The sequence below is a fragment of the Hyla sarda genome, chromosome 1 (assembly GCF_029499605.1).
Source record: "Hyla sarda isolate aHylSar1 chromosome 1, aHylSar1.hap1, whole genome shotgun sequence".
Lineage (NCBI taxonomy): Eukaryota > Metazoa > Chordata > Amphibia > Anura > Hylidae > Hyla > Hyla sarda.
In genome coordinates this window covers 371,631,504-371,644,567 of record NC_079189.1, presented here as the reverse complement: position 1 = coordinate 371,644,567, position 13,064 = coordinate 371,631,504, and the positions used below count along the sequence as shown (strand labels likewise).

Here is a 13,064-nt window from a genome sequence, read left to right as displayed (position 1 = left end):
CTCAATGTACTCACTTTTGCCCTAGGTGAATCCTTTCGGGGGTGTAGTTTTGAAAATGGGGTCACTTTCTGGGGGTGCAGTATTGTTCTGACAGCTAGAATGCTTTGCAAGATGAAGTGCTGCCTATAATTTGTATAATGAAATGCTAAAAAGCCAAATGGTGTTCCTCGCCTTTTGGGTCCCACCATGTGGCCATGCAACCAAATATGTCCTAAGCAGGGGTATTATCGAATATGGGACAAACATCATAATAAAATATGGGGCACATTTTCTACTTTTCAGATGCTATGTACAAAAAATATGATGCATTTGTAAAAAAAAAAAAAAGATGTAAATTTTTCCACTAACTTTGTAACCATTCCGGTCACACAAAAAAGACTCAAAGTACTCACTTTTGGTCTAGGTGAATACTTTAGGGGGTGTTTTTTCCCAAAATGGGGTCACTTGTGGGGGTTCTGTATGGTTCTGGCAGCTAAAACCCTTTGCAGGCATGAAGTGCAGCCTATAATCAATTCGGACTAAAATGATGCCCTGAAAGCAAAATGGCGCTCCTCTCCTTCTGGGTCCTACCACACAACCAAGGAACCAAATATGGCCTAAAAGGGGGTATTTCCAAACAAGGGCCGAGCAGCTCAATAAAATATAGGGTATATTTCTTTCAATATCAGAAGTGATTTGTGAAAAAAAAAGCAAATTTCACATTTTTAACACTGACTTTGGAATAATTGCTGCCAAAAAACTATGGTGTTAAAATACTCACTGTACCCCCTGGCAAATACCTTGTGGGGTCTAGTTTTTAAAATGGGATCACCTTCAAATTTCTGCAAATCTTGCATAGCACATAAAAAAATTTGCTTTTAAAATTTTCTAAATTTTGACAATTTCAAGATAAACTGTTAGGCTTCTAATTCATTTAAAATGTTAAAAATAAATAAATAAATGCTTTTAAAATAAAGTAGACATCTGAAAGTATAAGTTTCATAAACTATTTGGTCAGAAAGTCTAAATATATGCAACCTATTAGTGTTAAAATAACAAAAAATCTTTTTTTTATTTCATGATTTTTTGCATTGTAAAAAAAAACTACCAATGATATACTTTTACTATGTACATGAAGGACAACTTGTGACAAAAAAACAATGTCAGAATTATCGTGATTGGCAAAACGTTACCAGAGTTATTCTCTAATAAAGTCAGACATCCCCGATTTGAAGAACAGGTCTGGTCAGGGGCGTACAGGTTTACTTGTATTGGTCCTTAAGGAGTTAATGGAGGGAGCCAAAAAAAGTATACGCCTGTCTAAATCAACATGTCATTTGTCCATGTGGAAACACTACAGGCACCCCCCCCCCAAAAAAAAAAAAAAAAAAAAAACAACAAGAAACACTTAAACTCCTATGACTCCTAAGCCAAAACATAAACTCCTATGACGTAAACAAATACAAAAAACAATGGAGCTGTTCAGAGACAATTCATGAAAATATCATGCTTTTATTAATCAACATACATTTAAAAATATATAAAAAGGAGGAATGGACATCAAAGAACAGGTGGCATCACCAGGACAAGTACCATATAAAAAGTTAACAATAAAGAGTCATGGCCGTAAATGTTGGCACCCCTGAAATTTTTCAAGAAAATAAAGTATTTCTCACAGAAAAGGACTGCAGTAACACATGTTTTGCTATACACATGTTTATTCTCTTTTTGTGTATTGGAACTTAAACAGAAACAGGGAGGAAAAAAAGCTAATTGGACATAATGTCAAACCAAACTCCAAAAATGGGCTGGACAAAATTTTTGCCACCCCAAAACTTAATATTTGGTTGCACACCCTTTGGAAAAAATAACTGAAATCAGTCGCTTCCTATAACCATCAATAAGCTTCTTACACCTCTCAGCCGGAATCTTAGACCACTCTTCCTTTGCAAACTGCTCCAGGTCTAATCTTATTGGAAGGGCGCCTTTTTCCAACAGCAATTTTAAGCTTTCTCCACAGGTGTTCAATGGGATTTAGATCTGGATTCATTGCTGCCACTTTAGAACTCTCAAGCGCTTTGTTTCCATCCATTTCTGGGTGTTTTTGACATATGTTTGGGGTCATTGTCCTGCTGGACCCAAGATCTCGGACGCAAACCCAGCTTTCTGACACTGGGCTGTACAGTGCAACTCAAAATCCATTGGTAATCCTCAGATTTCATGATGCCTTGCACACATTCAAGGCACCCAGTGCCAGAGGCAGCTAAACAGCTCCAAAACATCATTGAACCTCCAACATATTCCACTGTAGGTACTGTGTTCATTTCTTTGTAGGCCTCATTCTATTTTCGGTAAAACAGTAGAATGATGTGCTTTACCAAAAAGCTGTATCCTGGTCTCATCTGTCCACAAGATGTTTTCCCAGAAAAATTTTGGCTTACTCAAGTTCATTTTGGCAAAATGTAGTCTTGCTTTTTTTTATATGTCTCTGTGTCAGCAGTGGGGTCCTCTTGGGTCTCCTGCCATAGCGTTTAATTTCATTTAAATGTCGACGGATAGTTCACGCTGACACTGATGCTCCCTGAGCCTGCAAGACAGCTTGAATATCTTTGGAACTTGTTTGGGGCTGCTTATCCACCATCCGGACTATCCTGTGTTTACACCTTGCATCAATTTTTCTCTTCTGTCCACACCCAGGGAGATTGGCTACAGTGCCATGGATTGCAAACTTCTTTATAATGTAGCGTACTGTGGACAAAGGCAAATCTAGATCTCTGGGGATGGACTTGTAACCTTGAGATTGTTGGCATTTTTCCACAATGTTAGTTCTCAAGTCCTCAGACAGTTCTCTTCTCCTCTTTCTGTTGTCCATGCTTAGTGTAGCACACACAGAGCAAAGACTAAGTGGACTTCTCTCCTTTTTATCTGCTTTCAGGTCTGATTTTTATATTGCCCAAACCTGTCACCTGCCCCAGTTTAAAGGAGCATCACATGCTTGAAACAATCTTATTTTTCCACAATTTTGAAAGGGTGCCAATTTTTGGAGTTTGGTGCGACATTATGTCCAATTTGCTTTTTTTCCTCCCTTTTTTGGTTTAGTTCCTATACACAAAAAGGGAATAAACATTTGTATAGCAAAACATGTGTTGCTGCAATCCTTTTCTGTGAGAAATACTTAGTTTTCTTGAAAAATTTCAGGGGTGACAACATTTATGGCCATGACTGTAGATAACAGCATGTAACATATGTAAACAGTATATATGGCTGTAATGGGGCTCAATATAGAGCTACACAAAGTGCAAGTGTTTTAGCCATAAATAATATAATTTATGCTACATAGATAATATAAATACCAACCAGGCAGAGACCAATAGAATGCCAAAGTCCCGGGATGCCACCACCCCAACATGTGTTTCGGTCCTGCACTTGCACTTTGTATAGTTCTATATTGACCCCTATTACAGCCATATATATATATATATATACACACTTGTTTACATGCAAGTTTTGCAGATATTGACATACCTTCTGGCATTATATGCTGTTATCTATTACCCTTTATTGTTAGCCTATTTTATATGGTACTTGTCCCAGTGATGCTGCCTGTTCTTTCATGTCCATTCCTCCATTTTATATATTTTTAAATGTATGTCGATCAGTTTCTTCAATAAAAGCATGATATTGTCATGAATTGTCTCTGAATAGCTCCATTGGTTTTTGTATATGTTTAAGTTTACAATAAAGCAAAATTGTGCACCAAAATTTTGTATATTTTTTAGCCCACTGCATTCCATTTTAAGCCATGTTTAAACCCCAACTGTGTCCTAATGAAAGATCTGGGACACTACCCCCACATCCATTCTCACACAAATAAAAAAGCAGTTAAGCAGTTTTTACATTTTCTGTTGTCAGCAAATGTAAAAATCCTGTCCAGCTAGCGGAGTTGTAAAGCTCATTATAAGAGAAATCTAATACACTAAGGCTACGAACAGACTGATTCATAGTTAGGGCACTCTAGTTTCCAACTAAAGCTATGTGTTTTAATGTTTTGAGAATAAAATTGTCCTGAGAAATTTATAACCAACAGTGTTTTTGATTAAAACTGAAGGAAAATAAGCCAATAAATGAATGCATTGTTTATAGGAGTAAAAAAGTATTGTGCAATTGTAAACAAGTTCCATAGAAAAAGGTCAGGATCAGTGAATAACTCTGGAATCCCTATGTCAATGAGAAGGTTCACAATAATTTAAGCCTTTTTGTCTAATTCTCATAATTGTTCCAATCCTGGATTTAATAGGATGCATGTTGCATAGCTGCACCTGATCCTGTCAGGTCTTCGGGCCTCAGACACTGGACTCAGGACCTGACAGGTGAGAACACATACTGTTCTCCTCAGCTCTATACCATGCCACATAGAGCTAACAAAGAACTTTGAATGCACCACACGGTGACTGAGATATATCATGGTGGATGGGACGCTGAGGCTTCCAATCATGCTCGCCTCACCCTTCTCCCACTCCACACTGAATTGACTGACAGCTTGATTGCAGGTAGGAGCATTGTTCAAATCCTTTTTTTTAGCTCTATGCATCATCAAAAAAATCTGAGAACAGAGTTGAAATGCTGTTCTCATCTGTTAGGTCCTGGGTCTGATGCACAAGGCCCCAGGGACTTGTTCTCATGTTCATGCTGCGTTTTGGGCAGTCTCTGGCATCTTCTCTCTGCCCAGAGGTCTTAACTGATAGGTCTTTCCCTGTTTGAGTATAGGAAGAGATCTGTCAATTAAAGCCAGAAGCCACCGGCATGAAAGTGTTGATCTCCTTTCAGTGTAACTACATTGCTGACTTCCTGATGAGGAAGTGAATATACATGACCACTGAAGTGGCTGAACATGTACAATACATTTAAAGAGGCACTGTCATTATGAAAACCTTTTTATATTTTGTAGTACTACTGATAAGATTTTTTTTAAATATACTTTTATTTAAAAAAAAAAATCAATTTTACAAAAAATAAATAAAGAAAATAGCCACCACTAGGGGTCATCTATCTTTATGCAGACAGACTACCCTGTGTTTTGTAGCATACTGAATACCGGCCGTAAAGTGTGTTGGTATGCAGTAGAGGAGATCACCACTGCACCCTTCAGCTGTTCCTTAACTAGTTCCCCCTGATGGGAGTTGTAGTTCTGCAACAGCTGGGGGTACAATCTTTGTAAAATAGTTTTTTAGAGCTGTGTATTCTCCAGCTGTGTGCCTCCATCTCTTGCAAAGCTACAGACAAAGGATGTGTGGGTATGCTGGAAGTTGTAGTTTTGCAACAGCTAAAGGCAACACTGCTCTAACACAGTGCTTTACAAACACTGCAGCTCCAGCTGTTGCAAAACTACAACTCCCAGCATGCCTGACAGCCAAAGCTTTCTCTGGCTCTTGAATGACAAAGAAACTGATCAGACATTCAGGAGTCTGTGAAAGCTGAATGACATACATAGTGACAGCTATGTTGATTAGCATCCAGCTTTACTAGGAACAGATAGAAAATGTATGCATAAAAACTACTGTGCTTTTATCACTAAAATCATTGCACTAATTTAGAAAGATCTATTTTTATATTTACATATTTAATATTGTTATAAATGCACCATAATGTCTTAGGAATACTGTAGGCAAACTCCAATAATCCTCCTCTCTGTGTAACATGTACAGCATAAAAACCAGTGTGCAGTGATCCCAGACTCAGAGCGGATGAGTCCTCCACAGTGAAGGAGAGTGATGGACACGCCCCCTCCACAAGGCAAGACGACAATGCAAGTGAGCAAGATATAAATTATATTTGTTAGGGATATATAGGTCCAAGACACATAAAAATTATATGTACATGATCAGGAATTGATACCGAGTAACATCACTTTTTGTTTTGGCAGTATGACAGGTACACTTTAAGACTATTGTACACTAGTAGACTACTAGTAACTACTTTGTACTGTTCAGAAAACGCAGGGACACAAATGTCAATTCACACAGCAGTTCATTGCTTTATTACCCAAATCAATATAAACTGTTTACAATCCTTACAATGTACAACCATTTGAAGCATTTAAGAAAAATAACGCTGTCAGATTTTGTCATATAGAAAAATAAAGGCTATAATTCATACAAACGGAGAGGCACTTCAAACAAAATGCCCTGAGGAAAGAAATTCATGTTAATCTATAACATGAACCTTTGCTGGAGAACAGGCTTATTATTTTAAAAAAATCAAAATAAGTTAAACAAATTGCAATTTACATTTTAAACAGACTATCTTCTCACAAAAATCTAATATTGTCATGTATTTCACTTCTGCAAATAGAAATGAATATTTTTGAAACAGATTAAATAGTATTATACAAGACAACACATCAGAACAAGTGATTGCTTGTCGCAACACTTATACTTTGTTGGAAATAGTTGTGTGGAATTTGTGATCTCTGGTTACAGCTTTAGGGGTTAAAGGGGTACTCCGGTGAAAACCTTTTTTCTTTTAAATCAACTGGTGCCAAAAAGTTAAACATATTTGTAAATTACTTCTATTAAAAAATCTTAATCCTTCCAGTACTTATTAGCTGCTGAATGCTACAGAGGAAATTCCTTTCTTTTTGGAACACTGATGACATCACGAGCACAGTGCTCTCTGCTGACATCTCTATCCATTTTAGCAACCATGCATAGCAGATGTATGCTAAGGGCAGCATGGTGGCTCAGTGGTTAGCACTGCTGCCTTGCAGTGCTGGGGACTTGGGTTAAAATCCCACAAAGGACAACAATAAATAAATACTTATTATAATTATTATAATAATGTCAGCAGAGAGCACTGTGCTCGTGATGTCATCAGAGAGCATTCCAAAAAGAAAAGAATTTCCTCTGTAGTATACAGCAGCTAATAAGTACAGGAATAATTAAGATTTTTCAATAGAAGTAATTTACAAATATGTTTAACTTTCTGGCACCAGTTGATTTAAAAGAAAAAAGGTTTTCACCGGAGTACCCCTTTAAGCTATATTGGACACAGCTATCAGAAAAGTACTAGTGTACCTGCAGAAAACTAATATGTAATGTGTCACGTTACTAAAGGAAGAACCCCTCCTCGCCCTTTTTTCATGGGGACAATCACACATTGCCCTGAAGGACTCTTAAGATTTTTAGCATTCTTATCAAAACAATACATAGCAGGAAATGGTTTGTCAGGGTAATAACAAAAAATATGCTTGGCATGAAAAATGCCAACTGGCAGCAATCCCAATTCAGGCACACAACAATACATAAAGATGTTCGTTATCACGAAGGAGGCACTTTTATGTTGACACATAAGAAATAATGGAGCTGGGAATTTATTGCACAACAACTCCTACGGAGTTAAAATAAACTGAGAATCTTTAAATAGCTCCCCAGCTATAGTTTCACAGGTACCTTTATACTGTATGCTTTCTGTAACACATTTTTAAAAGCTACTCCTAGCATCCAAAAAAGATTTTTGCCACATCAGTCATACAAATATTGTGCAATGTCAAACAGTGGCACGATGTGTGAATTTAAAGCATCAGAGCACCATGGCTGTACATTGATCAGTCTTGTATTTGTGGATATAGTGCTTTATGTCTCAGATATTCTTCTAGGCACTGAATAGCAGTAGGGTCTACGTCCATGTCAAATTTATTAGCAAACAGGTGATGCTTCCCTAACATAAACTGCAAGTCACCCCCACCGAACACGCACACTGAACGCACATGAGTCCCACTACACGGTGGATATGGTGCTCCTTTAGCAACATCTCCCTCCAGGTATTCCCACTTCACAAACCTGGCAATGGAATTCATGTCTGAAACATCATATTTACTATTAGCAGGAACAGATCCGGGCATTCCGGGAAATCTTTGTAGAGTTGCCCATAAAAATTCATCTGGGCTATAAGTGTCCTTAGACCACTCTAGGATCGTCCTGATTTTGTCATCTTCCAAGACATTGCTAACAAACGCTCTACTGAAAACAAAATAGGCACTACCAGAAAACACTGGGATTTCAAATGGTGGCGGCATCTTGTCAACGTCTGTTTTCCTAATACCATTATCAGTTATCTCATAATGCTTCCTCCACCGTACTTCCTTGTGTGGTGGCATTTTTTCGGTTTCTAGGCTGTTTTCACCTTTCAATGCTTTTAACATCTGTACCATTTCTCGGTTGGTTTTTATAGGAAAATCCATGCCACAGAGGTTTATTAAGTACTTCCACTGGGCTCCCGCATGGTGAAGATCTTTCATGCAATTGAGGTCAGCCTGCACACGTCTCCACGAAGCATACACTACATTCTCAGATTCAGAGGCTATAAAGACATTTTCAAAGCAGGAGGAGATGCCTTTTACTGCAGCCATAAAAGATTCTGAAGATTTCTTGTCCACATGAATGCAGTAATAATTCTGAGGCATGTATATAGTACGCAAAAGTCTTTCCAGCATATCAATTTTATGATGAACCACTATTGAATAGGCTATGGAGAATTCACGTTCTTCATCGCTAAGTGGATATAAAATATATTTCCGATCTCTAGTGAAAGAGTAACAATCTTTGGTCATATTGATGTAGTCATTTTCAGTCAGACGATGCTGCTCTCTCCTGTATTTCACAGTGAGGAGCTCTAGTTTGGCATTCTGGATCGCCTCAATGTCACCCCTGAGGATCTTTGTACAGTTCACATTACTATTGTGGTTCTCCTCAGCAATTTCTAAGTTTCTGTTCGTAAAATATGCTGTTTTGTTGTGGTTCTTTACCACTGTGAGGGTGGCTGCAGTGAGTGCGATTAAAAGCAACAAGCCTAATCGGCTGGCTTTACAATGGCGTAATCTTCTTCTCAGCATTGCAGAATAGTTTAAGCAATTTAAAACACAAGAACAGAAAAATATCAATTCTTGTCAAGTGAAGGGTCCTCCAGAATACCAGTGTGTCATCGAAGTTCAGTTGTTGTTACAAAATTCTTGGCAATACGAACCGCATTCATCCTAAAAAGATAAATATACAACAGTGACCACGTTGAACAGAAGAAATGTTTATTAAAGGGGTTCTCCAGTGCTTACACATCTTATCCCCTATCCAAAGGATAGGGGATAAGATGCCTGATGGCGGGAGTCCCGCCGCTGGGGACGCCCGTGATCATGCACGCGGCACCCAGTTTGTAATCAGTCCCTGGAGCGTGTTCGCTCTGGGTCTGCTTCCGGGCGACCACCGGGCCGGCGGCGCATGACGTCACGCCTCCGCCCCCGTGTGATGTCACGCTCCGCCCCTCAATGAAAGCCTACGGGAGGGGGCGTGATAGCTATCACGCCCCCTCCCGTAGGCTTGCATTGAGGTGCGGAGTGTGACGTCACACGGAGGCGGAGGCGTGACGTCAGACACCACCGGCCCGGTGGTCGCCCGTAATCCGACCCGGAGCAAACACGCTCCAGGGACTGATTACAAACGGGGGTTGCCGTGTGCATGATCACGGGCGTCCCCAGCGGCGGGACTCCCGCCATCAGGCATCTTATCCCCTATCCTTTGGATAGGGGATAAGATGTGTAAGCACCGGAGAGTCCCTTTAAAACACATAATACATTATTTTGCACAGATTTATGAACCTTAGATAGTAACAATTCTCTAGTAGCTAAGGATAAATTTTGCTTTCCAAACATCCTTAAATGTGCAGGTCACTTCATAAAACAGCCAGGTCACAGTCATACCTACAGACATTCCGTTTTAACAGTATGAAATCAGAGTGCATTTAATAAACTTAAGACAAAAATGCACACAGATTTGCCATGTGACAACTGACTGTTCCACAACAACATGGCGCTATTCGGCATATATGAATTTACCCTTAGGCTTAATCAGCAGTCTCTAGAACACAGGAAGCAACGCAGCTACTCTACAGTTATAACTGCAAAACAGTGGGAAACATTTGGGCCCGATTTATCTATGTGACAAAAACTGTGTCCCTGATTCATCAAAATGTGGAAGAGGAAAACTGGAGAGATTTGCCCACATCAACCAATCACAGCTCAGCTTTCACTTTACCAGAGCTCATTACAATAGGAAAGCCAAGCTGTGATTGGTTGTTATGGGTATAATCTCTCCAGTTTTTCTTACACATTTTCATAAATCAGAGCAACACAACCAATCAGAGCTCAGATTCATTCAGAGATTCAGTTAACAGAGTAATTTGAGAAATGACAGCTGAGCTGTCAAAAAAAATGTAATTGTTTTTGTCACATTGATAAACACATTGATAAATCTAGGCCTTGTTGTTCAGGTCATTGATTTTAATCATTCAGGTAACATTCTTTAAGCTATTGACACCTCTGACGATTACTTTTGCATGTTTTAGTGTAATGTTGAATTGTTAAATAAAATAAAAAATGGTCTAAAGTGAATGAAGATTGCAGACTGGGTACTTCGTACAATGCAGCCTGCTCCTAGCCTCAGACCTTAGTAATACATGACAGATGTGAAGACTGTCATCTTCACCTCCCCTTACAAACTACTATAGCTTCATTTACTGATTTACCCATCAGCAGCCCACAAAGGATCTCTTCTGTCTTGATGAATGAGTGATTCTCCCTCCTTTCCTAGAGAGACTGTCCTGTGTGCTTTTATTTATCTCCACACATACAGAGTGATAGCACTCTCTCTACTGGCTGCCTTGTGCATGCTTTTCTCCCTTTCTACAGACTGTGTAATGTGTTCTGTCTAAAAGTATGGTTGCTTTTCATCTTTTCCACAAACAACCTTTTTCACCCTGCTGCTATCTCATGGTCCCCGTCAGCTGGAAGGATTTGGAACCTATGTATAACCAGTACATCTCTGGGTCCTGAAAAATCTTTCCAGGACACAGGGATGTTCCAGTTATATTTCCACAGACAGATGCCAGAAGGCAGCGCAAACAGGCACATCAAAGGAGATGGCGCTGTTAGGATAGCTAAAAGAACAATGGTAACTCCCCCATTGCTAGTTTCTCAAAATTTGCATCACCTGCACTATGAAGCCTATATATTCAGTTTAGTGACCCTCCTGTTACTTTCCCTTTAAGCAAAGTAGTTTTCACATATAGCTTTTTGTGGCAGTTTTTCAGTAACATTTTTTGACTCAAAGAAGTGGATTTAAAACGAATGGGAAATATTATAATTCTCCTTTTGGATTTGGCTCCAAAAATGGAAGGAAAAAAACAGCCACAAAAAGCTGTGTGTTAAAAGAAATCCAAAAAGAAAAGAATTTGTTCTGTAGTATACAGCCGCTAATAAGTACTGGAAGGATTAAGAATTTGTAATAGAAGTAATTTACAAATCTGTTTAACTTTCTGGCACCAGTTAATTTAAAAAAATAAAATAAAAATAAAAATTTCCACCAGAGTACCCCATTGAAGTGAATAGAGCCAAGTTGCTATACCACACACAACCTGAGGAGGTGTGGTGCTGTTTTTGAAAGAAATCAGCTATGTTTTTCTATCCCTGGATAACCTTTTTTTAGTAGACTATTTTGTTTAATTTTGGAAACAAGTGAACAAGAATTTTGAGCATAAGTACACACAGACTTTCTATTCCTCAAGAAAAATGTCATAGATCTCAGACTGACCTATTGGACCTGCACTCAATTTTTTAACCCCTTAAGGACTGAGCCCTTTTTCGCAATTCTGACCGTCACTTTACGAATGAATAACTCGAAAACGCTTTTACCGAATATTCTGATACTGAGATAGTTTTTTTTCGTGACATATTCTACTTTATTTTGGTGGTAAATTTTCGGCGTTACTTGTACCCTTTTTTGTGAAAAATCCCCAAATTTTATGAAAATTTTGAATATTTTGCATTTTTCTAACGTTGAAGCTCTCTACTTGTAAGGAAAATGGATATTCCAAATAAATTTTATTTTTATTCACAAATACAATATGTCCACTTTATGTTGGCATCATAAAATGGACATATTTTTGTTTTTGGAAAAAAATTGAGGGCTTCAAAGTAGAGCAGCAATTTTCCAAAGTTTCATGAAAATTGCTAAATCTGAAGGGAGAGATGTTACAGAACTACAACTCCCAGCATGCCTGGGCAGTCTAGGCATGCTGAGAGTTGTAGTTTGGCAACATCTGGAGAGCTACCGTTTGGGCACCACTGTAACAGTGGTCTCCGAACTGTGACCCTCCAGATGTTGCAAAACTACAACTCCCAGCATGCCCAGTCAGCCTTTGGCTGTCTGGGCATGCTGGGAGTTGCAGTTTGGCCTTCCTAGTGGTTGCCACAGTAAAGATGACTTTACTTTCACTTTCATTCCCCCCCCCCCCCCCCTCACAGTAGTTTCCCTACCTGAGCCAGGATCCAGCAGTCTCCAGCGACGATCCGGGGTCCCCAGGCATCTTCTACTCCAGGTACCGGCCTCCATCTTCTTCCCACGATCCCCTCGACATCCAGGGGTGGGCATGGAAACCCACTGCCCTGCCCTGCCATTGGTCAGAATCAGAACCATTCTGACCAATGGCAGGGGATAGGAGGAGATCGCAGCACTGCGACCTCGCTCCTATCCCTCAGGATGATCAGGGCTGTCCCTGACAGCTCCGATCATCCCTATTTTCTGGGTGATCGGGTCACCAGAGACCCGATCAGCCCAGAATAGCAGAAAATCGCATGTCTGAATTGGCATGTGATTTTCTGTGATCGCCGACATGGGGGGGGTCTCAGGACCCCCCTCGGCTATGTAATTTCAGCAGGCATTCCGGTACGGTCCCCAACCGGCTAGTGGCCGTGACGAGAATTCCCACGGGCGTATGCATATGCCCCACGTCCTAAAGGACTCGGGATGCAGGGCATATGCATACGCCCGGCGTCCTTAAAAGGTTAAGGAAATCAAACCCATCAGCGATTGCAGACTTCTAAGTAGTTAAAAACTAATGTGTGTACTAGGGATCGACCGATATTTATTTTTTAGAGCTGATACAGATAACTTGTGAACTTTCAGGCCGATAGCCGATATAAATGGACGGAATATCGGTATAAGTTATTACCTCCCCCCCCCCCCCCATATATCTTTGGT

The 13,064-nt window shown here is 39.7% G+C and overlaps 1 protein-coding gene across 5 annotated transcripts in view; it reads right to left on the bottom strand.

Moving 5' to 3' along the window:
- GCNT1 (glucosaminyl (N-acetyl) transferase 1) overlaps positions 1 to 13,064 on the bottom strand; it is a 98,882-nt gene that overhangs the window by 42,374 nt on the left and 43,444 nt on the right. For 4 of the 5 annotated variants that reach the window (XM_056523394.1, XM_056523404.1, XM_056523384.1 and 1 more), the window contains one exon: positions 6,958 to 9,010. The exons of the other annotated variant lie outside the window; for it this stretch is intronic. In XM_056523394.1, coding sequence (XP_056379369.1) covers positions 7,583 to 8,869 — 1,287 coding nt within the window. In that variant the 5' untranslated portion in view covers positions 8,870 to 9,010 and the 3' untranslated portion in view covers positions 6,958 to 7,582. Of the gene's footprint in view, positions 1 to 6,957; positions 9,011 to 13,064 lie in introns of those variants that run through there. 5 annotated transcript variants of the gene reach the window in all.